Raw genomic sequence first — 16,800 nt, 5'->3', positions numbered from 1 at the left:
CCCTTCGGCAACCTCTCGCTTATAATCTATGTACTACCTATGTCTCAAAATATAACAAATTTTTAAAAAGTGCAGTACACAAAAAATTGTACTTTTTCTAAAATAATTGCACTTACAAGAAAACATTGGCCCTTCTTGGGCATATTGGAACGCCAGGAAAAAACTCGCAACAAAAAAAGTATAAAAAATATTCATTGACTAGGCATACTTACAATTGCAAAATCCATTGTCAGAAGTTAACTTCTCTCAGGTTACGAGTTGCATGCAACAATAGAATACAATAGTAAAAGAGTGATCACATAGTCCTAAATTTTAGGATTATGCTGCAGTCGCCTTGTGAAACGACCACCTTATTGCCACTCCACGTAAAAAAAAATATCTTACATAGAATCAATTCTGCTTATGATATGGCCTGAGCTAGAGCTTGCACAGACCATCTCGCAACCAGGCTTCGTGAGCTAACAAGCACATGCAGCTTCCACGAGGGCAAGAAACCTAGTCAAAACAATTCTGAAGGCAGGTTCCACATTTCCACTATATCACATATCCTCCACATAATAGAATTTTTCACATGAGTTATTATAAGCGTAAATAAATTGTTCAATATTACAGTTAATTAATAAATTAAAATACAATGGTCCCACTCTCCAATGTTAGAACTCAGAAAGTTGCAGATTACAATGACATGATATCAAGTGTACATGGTTGCAGCTCGTTGTTCCGATCCCCAAATGAACATTCTGCACCTGACGTGTACATGATTAACGGCAACTACTAGCTTTTCAGTTTGGCTCCAGACCTACAAGGTTGAAGTTCACGAACAGCTTCAATCTCGATCTCTGCAGCCAGGTCCACCTGCTGGCAGTGAGTTTCCACCGTCCATCACTGACAAATCTTCACCGGATTTTAGTGGTTGAGCAGCGACAAGTTGAAACCCAGGAACTTCAGGTACAAAGAATCCGGAATTTAGAGAATCTTTTAGTTCTACGATCTTTCAGAATTTAGGCATCAGGACAAAGAATACAAATCTGTACAGGACTACATTTCTGAATTTGTCAGAATGATGTAGCACTTAGCATAAGTAACTGATGCTTATAGCATGTCAGGAAATAGTTTGCTGGTGCACAGTGGAAATCTACCAGTGGCCACCGCGACCATCGACGGTAGCAGGTAACTTGTTTGCTGCGTATGGCTTTGGCTGTCCAGCTTGATTCACGTCCATCCTTTCTGGATCACCTGTCTCGCCCTTGCAGGTCTGATTTCTTCTAGGGTATGAGCTTCCAGAAGGGATATTGTTGGGGGCAATTGCTGGGTGCCTAGCGACCCTTCGTTGGTCATACTGTTCAGCAGCAGATGCTGGACCAGGGTTGTACTGCAGCACTGAACCAACTGCTTTACCAGGTCTCGTGGCAGCACCTGTCAGATGTAAGAGATGAGTAGAGATAGCATTGAATTATACCAGTTAAACAGATGCAAGTAAAGTAGATAGGAACATGGAGATAAATCGATAATAAACCAGAAACTTTCTACTTAACTGATATTTGTTATATGGGTCCATGTTTTTCACTAAATCAAACAAAATGTATTTGTGTAACTAGATTGAGGTACAGTAACAACACATTTGTTTCATAAAGTTAACCACCATGTCCTCTTTGGAGCTGCAGGTGTTTACCATGAGTAACATGGAGTGGAAATTTATTTGCAGCAACTGAAGCAGAATGTTGCTGTGTCTTTTGTGTATTTTCTCTGATTAAACACTTGGAAAGATCCTCCGTGATGTTGGCTGTGCTTTGTTGTCGGTTATCCGAATAGACAACAGAAGGCCTATTATAATACACGAAATAGTCAGGAACAAGATATTCTGTCATGGCTAAAACTGTTCAGTTAATTCGAGACAGAATCACAGGAAGAAAGATTGATATCTTACCGTGGCAATGAGTTATGTTGCCTCTCAGGTGGGGTTCCTGTAGAACCCTTGGCATAATGTTCCTCAAGAAACGCGAACTGCTTTTTAAAATGATCTACTGCACTGAAAACATACCGAGAGAAACTCATTTCAGTTCTACGAATAAATTAGTCTTAATTTATTTAGTAACTGGCCTAATCAAAATTAATTCTTGTTCAATAAAACAAGGAAACACTACTCAATACCAATCTAACAAAACCATTTAATCATGCTTCATGTACCACGAATCAATATTAATAGAGCAGAAAAATGACATGCAAAAAAAATTATATTATTTATTTCAAGAACTAAATTAGGGACATTTCAGTCAAAAGATTGTAAAGAATGAAAGTAGCCTTTGCATAGGTACACACCTTGGGTACATGAAACCACTTGACTCAGTTCCCTCAAGAAATTCTCTCAGCATCTTTGGATGATACTCAAGAATTTCTCTATATATGAGTTCCCTTATGTCATCCTTTGTAACTCTCCGCCTCTCAAACTCAAATTCAAGCTTTGTGACAGCCTGTGCAGAAGGCTCCCTATCCACATTGGCTATATTCTTGAAATAAGGATAAGCAAGAGCCTGCAATGTGTATGAGACATTAGTTGGCGGTGCTGGCACTTCAGGTTACTAGCATGAAAAGTTCATAACACTATAATACAGTACTAACAATTGTGTTCAGTAAAATCACCTCTTCAGCACTTGGCCTGTCTTTTGGCTCAAAAGCTAGCATTCGCTCCAGCAAATTTAGTGCAAGTGGATCCGCATTTGGGAACTTCTGTGTGAACGGTATAGGCTTTTTCCGCCTCATACTGCTCAAGTAGCGCCTAGCCTTCTCATTTCGAATCTACAGCATGATTACATGTAGCTAGAAGCATTAGACAATATTTGTTACAGTGCAATGAACATTTTGATGCCAAACTATACCTACCCTAGATATTGCTTCTGGAGAAGGTGTTCCCAGGAGATCTGTAATTATATCGAGTTGATGTACAACATTTTTCCCAGGGAAAAGAGGTTTTCCAGTTAATAGTTCTGCAAATATACAGCCAATACTCCATATATCTATTGCTGGTGTATACTGCAAAAAGAGGGGGGGAAAAAAGTTCAACAATGCTCCATGTACTGCACAAACTATAACTGTCACAAACAATGGAATCAATGTTAGGCTAGGCGCTAGGCGGTTTCTAGGCGGGGACCCACCGCCTAGAGCCTAGGCGAGCCTAGGCGAGCTTAGGCGTTTCAAGGCGGTTTGCTAGGCGGTGCCATATACATACGTATTTCTTTGTCATATACATCATATATATACCTCTAAAAGAAAAGAAAAAAGAGAACCACTAAACCCTGAGTTGGAAAATAGGCCCATCAAAGCAGCCCAACAGCCCAGCAGCCCAACAACCACCTTATCTCCTCCCTTCCTCTCCTCCCGTTCCCCTTCCCGACGCCCCCTGCCTCTCCTCTGTTCCCAACGCCGCCCCTGCCTCCCCCTCACCTCTGCTTCCACCCTTCCTCCTCTTCCTCCGCGCCTGCCCCTGCCTCCTCCTCCGCCGCCGCCGCCGCTCGTCCCCTGCTTTTTCCTCCCTCGCCAGCACCGCGCGGAGGGGAGCGTCCGGCGGGAGCAGGGATGGCAACGGGGCAATCCCCGTCGGGGATCTACAGAACATTCTACTCCCCGGTGGAGGAAAATCTTCCCGTTCCCATCCCCGTCTCCGCTCGCGGGGAAGGATTTGCCCCCATCCCCGTCCCCGAGCGGGGATTATGTACCCGACGGGGGATTATGTGCCCGATAAAACCACGAAGAACCACAGACGATTGAGGAGGAAGAAGGGGCATCACGGCGGGTCCCTCAGCTGCCATCTCACTGTGGAGCGGCAACGGGCGTGCAGGGCGCGGCGTCGGCAAGCGGCGCTGGCGCGCGCGTCAGCACGCGGCGTAGGCGCACAACATTGGCGTCCGGCCGTCTGGCAACTTGGAGAGGGTGAGATTCGCAGCGGCGGCGGCCGATGCTAGGACTGGGAGAGAAGAAGAGGCCGCGGAGTCAACGTGTCGTGCGTCGCGGCCTCGCGGGAGCAGGCACGAGGCGTTGGCAACCGGTGCCGGGATAGAGAGGATGGCTCGGCGACCAACACCGGGAGAGAGAGACGAGATGCTGGGAGAGTCAGAGTCTCAGAGAAAGGATAAGGCAACGGGAGAGAAGATGAGGCAACGGGAGCCAGACAGCAAGCACGTCACTGTGGACCTGTGGTTGTGAATGGATAAGGGTGGAAGTGGGCTGCTCCATGGGCCAAACTGGACCAAACTGGTATTCTCGACATTGTCTCAGACTTTTAACGGGTCTTGACGGGGATCGGGGACGGGGAGCCGGGGAACGTTCCCGCCCCCGCTCCACCCGACGGGGATCACTTTTGGACCGTTAAGCCCCCCGCGGGGAACAAAGCACCCTCATTTTGATCCCCTAATGGATGAAATCCCCATCGGGGATCGGGGATCGGGCCCCGTTGCCATCCCGGGGCGGGAGCACCAGCCCCGCGCGGAGGGAGACCGGCGGCCCAAAGAATCCAGGGAGGGAGGAGGTAGTGAGCAGAGGAGAGAGGAGCAGGGGAGGGCAGATCTGCGACTGCGAGGGGCGGAGGGGAGCGGCCCCGGCGTGAGTAGTAGCCCGGGGCGGGGGAGACCGGCAGCCCTGTGCGGAGGGAGACCGGCGGAGGTGCTCCGCCCGCCTAGGGGTCCGCCTACCCCCTAGGCGAGGCGGTACCCCGCCGCCTAGCGCATAAGCACGCCTAGGCGAGCGCGGAATAGCGCCTTGTGGAACATTGAATGGAATTTTTGTTTCTCTTTTCTAGTAAATACTCCCTACGTCCCATGAAGAGCGCAATTCTAGGTTTTTTCAGACAGATTAGCGGTAGCGTGAAAAGACTCATGTCCTCATTTGTTTCCCACATGCGGTTAGTTTTGACATGCAATTCAAATCTGACCACTTAATTAGGCAGGTAGTTGAGATCCAACCTCTAGAATTGCACTGTTTGTGGGATTTTTTTTCAAATGCAGAATTGCACTTCTCATGGGACGGAGGGAGTATTTGTATTGCAAAGTGGTCGTACAAGGTGTTTATGTTCCAACTTAAACTGTGGTGAATTAATATGTTGAACTTAAACATCCTAGGCATGAGATTCTATTGTTTTTATTCTCTGTGACGGTTGATCATGACGTTCAAACTCAACTATTGTTTCAGCCAAGTGGAGTTTTATCTTGCAGCCATGTAATGAAATAAATAGGTACCATGAGCACAGCTGGGTAGTCCTTACCGTAATTACATTGAACAGTCTAGGATCCAATGCAAGTGTAGCAGACTCAACAACTATAAATCAATCGTGTAAAACTTGCCTTTAGTTGTCGGACTAGTACTCATTGAGACATCGACACAAAACTAATTATGTCCCTTAATATAAAGCAACTATAATTGAACTACTAAGGAAATGGCATGCATGTTTGTTTCCTGATCCAGAACTGCAGCATTATTGGAAAGTAATTACTAATCACATTAAATTAGATTATACAAATAATAAAACGAAAAATAGTTAATGAATACTTTTGCTGGTATCATGGTTGACATCAAATCAACGCATGTTCAGAAGACCAACCTTGGAGAAAAAAGATCCACACAGCTCAGGTGCTCGGTACCACCTAGTTGCAACATAATCCTAAAAATAGAGTAAAAAATTAACTGATGCTAGAATACTAGACTAGCCACAAGAATTGAACAGCATATTGGAGAAAAGATGGCATACTGTCCAAAAGATGGCAGTTGGAGTATCGTTGAAAGCTACTCTGGCCAGGCCGAAGTCACATATTTTGAGCTTGCAATCAGCATTTGCCAGAATATTTTTTGGTTTCAGATCTCGATGAAATACATTTGCTGCAATAAGCTATTGAAAGATGCATCAGTCATATCAGGCGTGTTAGTACTTACATAAGAATTAAAAAAAATACAAAGCATCTAATCAAGACCAAAAACATTAGGGAAAATTTGCTACGGGACACTGAACTTTGGCGTAATTTGCCGCTAGACACCGCCAACTCGTTTATTGGCCGAGTACCATTATGAATCGCAGTTATTTTGCCAGAACACACCGCAGCCATGTTTTCCGTCATTTGGGAGATAGAACAGGCAGCGAATGGTCGATTTTGCCCCTGGCTCGCTCTGACCCAGCCATTATATGGTTCGGTTGAACCAAGTCGTGTGACCCGCCGGTCCGTCTTCCTCCTCTAGCCGTCCCCAGGCGGTCCACGAAGCTCCCCTCCGCCGCATCCACAAAGCACCGGCGACCACCTAGCTTCCGCCGCCTCTTCCGCCACAGCTCGCACCCGTGGTTTGAGGACGGCCAAGCCAGCGGGGGAGCCGGACGCCGCAGGCAAGGCCGCGGTGCTCGTCGTGAGGGCCAAGGACGCTACGACGGGAGGGGAGGAGAGGAAGAAGCGGCCGGGATCGCAGGAGCCGGCGGCGGCGGCCGAGCAGCCGCTGCCCGTGGTGGTGGTGCCCTCGGCGCCGGTGTGCACGTCAAGCTGTACCAAGGAGGAGGTGGACGCGATCCTCATCCAGTGCGGCCGCCTCAGTAGGAGCTCGTCGGGGGCCGGGAGGGTGGCGTTGAGCGAGGCGGCGGGCGGACACCGCAGGAGGCGCTCGGGGTCCAAGCGCAGCTACGACTTCGACCAGGACGCGAGGTCCGGTGGTGGCGCGGACGAGGATTGGGAGAGGCAGGGGACGGCGGCGGTGTTGAGGCCGTCGCCGCACCGGGGCTCGCTGCAGCGGAAGCGGTCGGGGAGCCGGGAGAGGAGCGGCGGCGGGAGCGGGAGCTGGAGGGCTAGCCGGTCGCCGGGTCGGCGCACGGATGGCGCCGCGGCCTATGCGGCGACGGCGGGCTCGTCCGGCGGCGGGGAGCACGCGAGGCAAAGCCTCAGTCCCTCACCGCTCCGCTGCTCCCCGACGGCCTCTCCGCCGTCTCCGCCTCTCCCAGTTGGCTTGTCTCCTCCGCAGCCGTCGGCCGTCCTTGGCCCCCCGCCGAACCGCCTCCCGAGTCCGAATGCGCCGGCCGCCAGCCCGCGTGGCGTGCATCCGCCTCTCGCCGGCGGCCAGCCCGGCGTTCCTTTCCTGAAGCTCTCCGCGACGTCTCCCGTGTCGCCGGTGGCCGCGGCCAAGAAGGCGAGTCTCCTCGTGTTCGCCGCCGGTTCGGCAGCCCCGCAGCCGTGCCCACCACCTGCTCGACGGAATGCCACGCGGGAGCAAGGCCGCCAGGAGCGCGTCGCCGGCAGGGGCTGGCCGCGGCGGGGACCGGATCAGCGCGCTGCCGGACGCCGTCCTCCAGCACATGCTAGGCTTCCTGCCCGTGCGGGAGGCCGTGCGTGCTCGCCAGGCGCTAGCGCCACCTCTTGCGGTCCCTGCCCTGCCTGCGGGTCGTCGACGTCGAGGTGCTTGGGAGTGTCTACGAGCTGACCAGGTTCGTGAACAGGCTTCTACTGCTTCGCGACCCAGGATCGGCTCTTGATGGTTGCGAATTCGATCTCCGTGGTTTCGAGTACGCGGATCATGTTTACGTCGACCTCTGGATGGTGTCCCTGCCCGCGAGGGAGCAAGGCCGCGCGCCGTCGCCGAGGTCGAGCTCTCCTGCGAGGATGGTGCCGGCGAATGAGAATGCTGGCTGCGGGCCGGTGGTGGGGCCGATGCCAGCGCTGAGCTCTCCCGCGAGGATGGTGCCGGCGAATGAGAACGCTGACTTGTGACATGTGCCTGTGACCGACGCAACCAGGGGCATCGAGCGTCATTTCGAATATGTTCTCTCTCCCAAACGACGAAAATATTAAAATAATGGCTGCGGTGTGTTCTGGCATAATAACTGTGATTCATAATGGTACTCGGCCAATAAACGAGTTGGCAGTGTCCAGCGGCAAATTACACCAAAGTTCAGTGTCCCGTAGCAAATTTTCCCAAAACATTAATGTTTATCAAAGGGAAAACTATTGAAAGATGCATCAGTCATATCATGCATGTTTATAATTTCCCCTACAACTTACTGTTTAACCCTTATTTCCATATTTATATTTTCAGACTACTTCTATACCAAAAACATTGCTATGTGTTTGCTCAAATAGAATTGTCCATTTCATCAAATACAAAGTAATTTGAGATATAATTGTCACTAGATATAGTATAGATGACCAGCCTTCCTATCAGTGAAGAAAATATTCATATCTTTTAGCATATAAGGCAAGTTGCAAAAAATATTATTGACCACAAACATGTCCTTCATGATCACCATAAAATATGGAGCTATCTCTTACACATACATCAAATTCACAAAAACAGTATCGCTGATATTTATATTTTTAAGAATAAAAGACAAGTTGCAAAAAAATATTCTTGATCACAAACATGTTTTTCATGGCCATCGTAAAATGCAGAACTCTCTCTCACACATACAGCAGATTCACAAAAACAGTGTGGCTATGAAAAGCAAAGAATCTTATCTAGGCAGTAAGCAGTCGACCTTTATACTTAACTACTTTAGTATGTCAAGACAAGCAAAGCAATGTTAATTTCTGAATTGAACAGGTAGGCAGGGTCAGATAATGAAGCAGCAAATGCTTACTTTCCTACAACCCACACCATAGCTTGATTTGCATCAAATCATATGCAAGGTCCTATTTCATCATTTATTTAAGATTCAGAAAACCAACAGCAAGAACTGTGCATGGGATACTTCATTACCACAAAGAAAGATCTGCCATTAAGAAAGTAGACAGACTGCTAAATGAATGGTTTTGATGTGTATCAAACTAATCCACAATCTCATGTCAATTTTCGCACAGCTTACATTAGTGTAACAGCTACTAGCACACAGTTTGGATTGATGTCTAGTGACATCTACACCACTCCAGTGGTTATACATTGACCATAGTAAATATGGAATTCCAAACAGCAAGCTACTGGCTATTAGAATATTAAAATAACAAATGCATGTGAATCAATTACCTGTATGTATGTATTTCAATCCTCGAAGCAACTGATACAAGAAAAACTGATAGTGCTCTGGGGTCAAGTCATCATTAGCCTTTATAACTTGGTGCAAATCAGACTCCATGAGTTCAAAAACTACATATATATCCCTGAATTCTCTCCTTGATGGAGGAAGTAGAATATGTTTTATTTCCACAATATCTGGATGTCGCAGTAGTCTAAGCAACTTGATCTCGCGGAGTATCCTTGTCGCATCAGACACATGCTCGAAGATGTCATTTATCTTCTTTATAGCAACCTTTTCGCCAGTATGGGTGTCCATCGCAGAGCAAACCACACCGTAGCTCCCTTTCCCTATGACCTCTTCTATCTTGTACCTGCTGCCCTCACCATATTCCGTGAAAAAATCCATTTCTGAAGGTCCCTGCATCGGCAAAATAGTAAATGACTCAGGCTGTGGACAATGTGACGCTTAGAAGCTTTCTAGTATGACAACGAAGGGAACTGGTGATGCTAAAAAAAGAGAGGCTAAGAATCAAAATTTCGTGGGTGCCAAAGAGCATTTTGCTTTCAAGGAATTAATTTAATTATCCCCAGATCAGAAAAGGAAAAATGGCTACATCTTTTTTGATAAGTCGCCGAGGGTTTCCACTCATACCGGCAGAGCCGAGAGTGGTGCACGCCAATACATGGTCAGGGGCTGGGCACAGACCTAGAGATACAAAGCTAGGGGCGATGTCGCGCAAGAGAGATACAACTCGCGAACAAATCAAAGACACAGCCATGGCTTCGACGTCGAGCAGCACCGCCCTTGCGCTATCTAGGGCTCGCGCGCCTGACGAGACTCTGAGAGCGCGCACCGAGAGAGCCGGCAGATCTGGCGCCGTGGGGGCTGCGCCCACCGACGACATGCCCGCGGCGGCGCACAGCCGAGGCCGCGCGGCTACCGGCGTTGGACCCCCAGCAGCTTGTCGCCGGCCCGTGGACCCAAGCAGCCTGCGGCCGTGAGGGCCGACGCCGCAGGCCTCTACGGTGGAGCAGCAACAGATCCTGCCACTATGCGCACAGATCCAGCCACCGCGCACCTAGATTGGGGGAGAGACAGATAGAAGGGATCTTGGAGGAGGGTGGGGGCTGCGAGGAGAGGGAGAGGTGAGGAGCAGACTCGCAGGGTAGCCACTTAGCACCACCTGCCGGCCGCCGCCGCTGTGGCCGCCGTTGCCGACGGCCAGCCGCCGCGCGCGGTCTGTGGGGAGGAGCGAAGTTCGGCGGCTGGGCGGGTCGCCCTCGAGTCGCCTCGTCGCAAGGGAGACCAAAACGGCTACACCAGACGCTAAACATCATGGAGATTTATATGCAAAACTGGCGTGATCACTAGAACATCCGAAAATCACAGCAAGGAGTCAAGGACGCAGCTAGAAACAAAAAAAAAAAAAGAAACAAAAGCACCAAGATTTGGAGCCGCCAAAACCACGGAATCAGACAGAAGACCCCGACCTTCTTCTTCAGGTCGTGCTGCATCCTCCCAGCGATCTGCACGAACCACCCGAGCGATAGATCTTTGGCCAAAGGGGGCAGGAAAGATCGGATCTTGCAAGCCAGATACAGCAAGAAGGGGGGCAACAAAGGCCGGGGAGGAAAGGAGCTCACTGCTCAGTGCCCCTAGGCGCACAACACAAAAGGGAGCCGAGGCGGGCGACAGCGCAGACCTCCCTGTCCCAGAGCTCGGAGCTGAAAGGAGCCGAGCCGACAAGGGGCGGATCACCAAACCAACAAGCACAGCTGTGATCTAAGCAGAGCTCGAGGCCGCCCACATGGGAAGCGGAAGGGAAGAGAGAGGGGAAGCCAGGAGGGTGGAAGCTGAGGAGTCAAGTGAGAGAGACCGCCACCACGTGGTTTCCCAAATATATCGGGGCTTCAGCTGCCAAGAGCTGTCTGTTTTCCTACGCCCTTTGCTTCTTCCTCTCTTTTTTCCCCTTCACATTTTCGCCAGGGATTCGCTTGGCTGGTATGATCCTGAGGGAGTCTGAGGTTGAGGCAGCAAGGCCCCCGCCGCCCCCGATGGCGAAAGGATCGGGGGGCACATGGAGCCACCTGCAACTGTCGCCGTCGCGCGCAGTTGGGGCGCCGATTTTTACAGTTTTTAGGAGGCGTCTCTCGAGTCTCGACGAGTAAGGGCCTGTTTACTTCATTTTGCAAAATAATTTTGCAAAGAAATCTTGATCATTTGTAAGTACTAAATGAAATCTATTTGTAAATCTTTTTGCATAGATGGGTTGTAAATCGCGAGACGAATCTAATGATGCTAATTAATTCATGATTAATTAATAATTAGCGGATGGTTACTGTAGCATCACTGTTGCAAATCATGAATTAAGTAGACTCATTAGAATCGTCTCGCGATTTACAGTCCATCCATGCAAAAAATTTTATAAATAAATTTTATTTAGTACTTCAAATTAGTAAGATTCCTTTTCACTTTAATGTGTTTACGGCTTTTTTGCGTTTACATGTAAAAAAGGACTAAACTATTTATGGACGGCGCGTTGGGCCTTCGTTGTGGACAGTGATCCTCCCTCGTAAAGCTGGACGTTTCTCTCTCTCTCTCTCTCTTTGCAGGCTAGTGAGCGAGCGAGCGCTTTGGATAGGTCAGATGATTTGGAGCTATTCTGGTTTGGTTTATTACAGAAGAACTCGAGTAGTATTTTGGCTTTATTTCTTTTACCTTCTTAATGTCTTTTGTCGTTAGGGCGTGTAGAATGCAAAGGTGATTAGAGGCAGGGTGCTTATGGAGAGAATATATGTTATTGCATCATTAAGCACCGACATAAAAAGTTTGTACAATGCAAACTAGTCTTTGCCATCAGCAAGTGAATTCATGGCAACCCAAATGTATGAAAAAATGGTCTTGTATTTCTGCCGAGGAAAAATCATGTCCTCTAGCAATGGAAGTTACCGAGTTGAAGAACTAGCTTGAGGTAACCCATGGACCGTGGCAGATGGAAATTTTCTACTACAACACGAGTAAGGGAGTTGAAGAAAGAAACCTTGTCATTTTTAGCAAAGGAGAACAACTGAGGGAAAGATAACTTGAGGAAGCCCAGATCCTGTATATCCTCCCGAAAGAGAACATTTAAGCAAACCGTTGGGATTGAATGGCACATCTGTTTTTGATGGAAAGATACAGATACCTAACAACACTAGTACATTACCCGAGTTAGCAAAACCAACTCAAGCATGACCACAAAAAGCATCTACCTCAATTATTTCCCTATTTCTTCCACTCCATGCTGACCATGGGAATCTGGTGAAAGATTTATTTATGGGCACAGAAGAATTGGGTACGGTTACGGTTATAGTATGAAAAGAGAAGGGTTATGAGCAGACAAGCTTATCCGGATGACAAGTTATGCCATCCTTCAAATCCGCAATACGTCCTCTTTCATGTGTGACCTTGACGAATTTGTCGGATAACATCAATGCAAAAGTGGTCCATGGGGACTACTAACAGCTACTTCCACGCTACCAAATACCAATTGACGCGTAGAGCCGCAGAGGTTACACATATGTTGTGGCAAGGCAACAAACTTGGGGAAATAGAGGTGGTAGCTTTGTACGAGACACACATGTGAGGAGGTGTAAGAAGGGTCATATTCATATCTGATATGAGTGCGCCTTCAATGGACCTTTCAAAAATCAAAGCAAGAATCCAGCTGCACCTGTGTTTTGTAGGAAAGATACTAAGAGCAAGTATACTAATGGGCGAGATACCCGCGAAATCCGATGTGGAAGTGAGAGAAACGGAGAGAGAGAGTTGGGCGGGCGACGTGGGACGCGCCCGCTCTCAGCCGGCGGAGAGGCTTGCGCGCGCTGCTATTGGCTGGCTGCTCAGCGCTACATTAAATAGGAGCCGGGCCTGCCACCATCGCATGGTGCACTGGCACTCTCCCAGCCGGCAGCGGGCTGAGACTACTAGCCATGCTCTAATACATGGTCTTTCAAAAAAAATACTGATACCTGATTATACCTCCCAAGGTCGTAAAAGTGCACGCTTATGAACGCAAAGACATCAATTATCCATATGCTGACCATGAGAATGGGTTACGGTGACGCCGAGATAGATAATTTCTTTGACGAGTCAGACAATTATCTGAACATGGCTATGGCCTATGGGCATATACTCCCGTCTCCCAGCCTCTTCATGTGTAATCAGGGGAATCTGTTGGATCGCATCAGGCATGATTGCAGATGGTGACCATGTGTACTGCTAACAACTACTTCCACCGTTCCACGCTACCACCAATTGACAAACTTGGTATGCAAATACCAAACTATAGGACTGATGACACAATACGGTCTGACAGGGGAAACAGATTAAGCCATTATTAAGGCCACACGCTTTCGTTGGTTGTTTCATTTGCTTTCGTAAGATCTCAAAAGGCAAACTGTGCCGTGCACATCCCCTATTCTCAAGCACCCAACTGCTTGAATCTGTGGTCAACAAGAACAATTTTCTTCGGCATCAACAAACATGGAGTACATATGGAGTCATCAAGACAACGTTAAATGGGGGGACTACATGATCCTGGTTTCATTAGTACATGTAGTAAAGAAAAAGATGGACCTTTTGGCACATGCCCAGGCCACATCAATGGTATTTATCAATTCCGATTATCGATGGTGCTAGGCAATTCTCTTTCCCTTCATCCCTTGATTCCTCCCTTTCCAGAAATTCAGAAGAATCTTAGGCCGAAGCATTCATCTTATAATCTAAGCCTTAGCTTTTACATCTCCAATGCTCACTCTTGCAGGCATTGACTTGTTATTCACATCAGATAAGGTCGATCCGGCCACCCTCGACAAGGCCCTTGATGGACTTGTACCGAAGAACATACAAGTCGTCTGCAACCAAGTCCACGACCTCCTCTCCACTGCATGGAAATAAGCATCACAGGTAAGCAAAGTGTGTAAAGGCGCAAAGCAAGAATTGAAGTGTGCCTGGGGCCTGGGCACTTACATGTCATCTAGCTGGAAGGCTCCAACATCGCTCTTAGTCTTGCAGAAGACAAAGGTGTCAAGCTGAGGCTCTGGCACTGTACAAGGCAATTGAGAACCGAATCAGACGGTCCCTAATGGTCTATCACATAGATATGCCTTCTAAAGCACATCTGTTCCACATCTTAAGCAATAAGAAATCAAAAGCCTTTGCTTTTCAGAAATAGGAAAAGATGCTTTCTTTACCCTTGAACCTTGCCTGAAAGTGAAGCAAAAGGCTTCTAGAATAAGTGAAGCTAAGTTCCTGCTGAAGCTCTGTGTTGGTTGTTTGTGACTGCAGGTAGGTTATTTCTCCTCTTTGTGAAGTTGTTAATTATTAACCCAATGCTTTTTCAAAAATAATCCGTAACCAAATGCATATTTCATTAGAGGATTTTCATCATGCAACAAGCCAACAGCTTTATAGCTAATCTTTGGATGCAATGCACATGAGAACCTAGGTATTATGCTAGAAATATTCAGATGTTTTTAAAGCAGTAAGGCGAGGCGATCCACCACCGCTTTATCACCTTGGCGGGCTAAGGCAGGCTACGGTGACACCTTAAGGCTAGCCGCCACCGCCTTGGCGCCTAGGCGACACCTTGAAAACATATTCATTATCAGCCTGTTCGGCTGGGCTTAACTGGGTGGGCTGGAGCAGCCCAACCAGCCAGCGCCTGTAGCCTCTGCTAGCGTTGTTGAATGCAGCTGGTTTAAGGAGGAGTAGGGCCTGTGGGGGTAGAGAGAGTCAACAGCTTCGCGAGACCAGTGACAGTGCAACCGAACGGCAGGGCTGAGCCAGAACCAGCCCAGCCGCTGATGTTCACACCATCCGAACAGGGCGTATGACATTTGGGCTCGGTTGACTCGGCTATCTCATGCTAATGCAAATTACCATTTTGTGGCAGCACCACAAATTTTCAGTTCATTTCATTCCATTAGACTACTAAAATCAAAGATTATGAGGCATCCAAATGTGGTAAAATCCAATAGAAACGTGTTTCTATGCAGTGATCAAGCATTACTTATGCATCAACAGAAGAGGATAATAAGCAAATTTCAACCTGATTTGGGGCAAGACAGTCTAAAAATTTTAAAAGTAAACAAAATTGTCATGTTTCACGGCAACCTTCTGGGAGCATATTCATAATTTGATCACGGAAGTCTCAAGAAGTGGTATGGAACCAGTACCATAACATGAGGAATGCATGAGGCGTCCTTATACCAGGTCTGCTTATCAATTCGATAACTAAGTTTTGTTATGTAGGCACTAAACTTTTGAGTACAACTAATGATCAGATTCCATGAAGATACACTGTACCACCTTTGTACTGAAATGAAATGGTGAGACTTTCTACCTACTATACACATCTAGCAGCCTATGCAAATATGTAATGACTGAAGCTGCAAACAACAAAAGCAACAGGAACTACAAAATTTGGTAGATCAAGTGAAGGGTATATATACCCATATCATCCTCAGTGCTCGACAAGGACTGCCTGGTAACCGAGTCATAGCCGTACGGTAGCTTCGACAGGACCGACTGCCCGAGATGCTTCTCCATGATCTCAGCGCAACTTGCGAAAGATCAAACACAAGAAGGTCGTGCCCATCAGAACCATCTAGTCTCACAAGTCACAAGGTAGCACAGAAAATTGGGGCAGATGCCTCAGAAGATACCTCTTGGCAAACCGGCGCTCCTGCGGCGACAGCCGGCTGAGGAGGTCGTCAGACCTGGAGATGTGCATCGTGTACTTCTCGATCTGTACCCAGCAATGCGATCAGATTGGCAACAATTCGGTAATTAAAATTGGCCCCTTTTCAGCGGATCGGGTTTCGCTGCGACCGACCTTCTGCAGGCGGAGACGGAGGTAGGAGCGCAGGAGGAAGAGCGTGCGGTCGAGGTCCATCTGGTAGAGCGAGACCACCAGGTCGTCGACGCCGGTGTCGGCGAAGTCGTCCAGCGTCTCCTCCTGGCGGCATCACGGGAGCGAATCCGCATCAGACCCTGAGGAAGCAGCGGAGGGAGAGGAGGAGGGACGGCGAGGAGAGAAGCGGTGGAGGACGCACGAGGAGCTGGATCTGCTCGCGGACGCGGGAGACGAGGGGCGTATCGAAGCGGAGGATCTCCGGCGCGGCCTTCTCGTTGCGCCAGGCCCGCCTCAGCAGCTCCACGTCCGTGGTCGCCGCCTCGGCCGCGGACGCCGCCGCGGACTCGTCGTCGTCCCAGGAAGACATATCCTCCCCTCCTTCCCCTCTCGCACCAGCTCGTGAGGGGAGCGAGCCGACTACTCGGCGGCGGCGGGGAGGCGCCGCTGGAGAACTGCGCGGTTTCTGGCGGGAATTTGGGGCGCGTGGGCGGGGAAACCGCGGGAAACTGGCGAGCGGCGGCGGCAGTGATTGGTTTCTTTCTGTCTGCAGCCTGGCTCGTACCTAGCGAAGCAGGCTCCCGCCGGACAGGCTGTTTAGGGGCAGAGCTGTTTGGCCCTGTTTAGTTCCTATCCTGTAAATGCAAAAACACAAAATTTTGCGAAGTAATTTTGCTAATTTAAAGTACTAAATGAAGTCTATTTATAAAATTTTTGAATGGATGGGCTGTAAATCACGAGACGAATCTAATGAATCTACTTAATCCATGATTTGCAACAGTGATGCTACAGTAACCATCCGCTAATTATTGCTTAATCATGGATTAATTAGCACAGTAACCATCTGTGCAAAAAGTTTTGTAAATAAACTTTATTTAGTATTTCAAATTGGAAAGATTCCTTCGGGAAAAAATTTGCGTTTACAAGCATCAGGAAC

The 16,800-nt window shown here is 48.4% G+C and overlaps 2 protein-coding genes across 6 annotated transcripts; both read right to left on the bottom strand.

The window, feature by feature from the left end:
* Positions 1–537: 537 nt before the first annotated feature.
* On the bottom strand, positions 538–10,910 carry LOC120697402 (mitogen-activated protein kinase 14-like). Of its 5 annotated transcripts, XM_039980627.1 has the most exons (11): positions 10,612–10,838; positions 10,459–10,494; positions 8,977–9,385; positions 5,738–5,865; positions 5,591–5,650; positions 2,881–3,030; positions 2,641–2,796; positions 2,320–2,531; positions 1,928–2,029; positions 1,673–1,824; positions 538–1,416 (listed from the first exon to the last, which is right to left on the bottom strand). In XM_039980627.1, the coding sequence occupies exons 2-11, from the start codon at positions 10,480–10,482 to the stop codon at positions 1,136–1,138; spliced, it is 1,674 nt and encodes a 557-aa protein (XP_039836561.1). In that variant the 5' UTR covers positions 10,483–10,494; positions 10,612–10,838; the 3' UTR covers positions 538–1,135. The 5 variants fall into 5 exon arrangements, with proteins under 5 accessions (XP_039836561.1, XP_039836563.1, XP_039836560.1 ...); XM_039980629.1 differs by lacking the exon at positions 10,459–10,494 and having other exon boundaries at positions 10,612–10,910; XM_039980626.1 differs by having other exon boundaries at positions 10,459–10,841.
* A 2,543-nt stretch (positions 10,911–13,453) lies between these two features.
* LOC120697403 (DNA replication complex GINS protein SLD5-like) lies at positions 13,454–16,429 on the bottom strand. The gene is made up of 6 exons (XM_039980631.1): positions 16,066–16,429; positions 15,846–15,968; positions 15,676–15,758; positions 15,463–15,572; positions 13,979–14,054; positions 13,454–13,892 (listed from the first exon to the last, which is right to left on the bottom strand). Exons 1-6 carry the CDS (start codon positions 16,231–16,233, stop codon positions 13,793–13,795), a joined length of 660 nt encoding a protein of 219 aa, XP_039836565.1. The 5' UTR covers positions 16,234–16,429; the 3' UTR covers positions 13,454–13,792.
* Between the last annotated feature and the right edge of the window lie 371 nt (positions 16,430–16,800).

The sequence above is a fragment of the Panicum virgatum genome, chromosome 3K (genome assembly GCF_016808335.1).
Source record: "Panicum virgatum strain AP13 chromosome 3K, P.virgatum_v5, whole genome shotgun sequence".
NCBI lineage: Eukaryota > Viridiplantae > Streptophyta > Magnoliopsida > Poales > Poaceae > Panicum > Panicum virgatum.
Note: the sequence above shows the minus strand (reverse complement) of the source record. Positions and strands in the feature narration are given on the sequence as shown.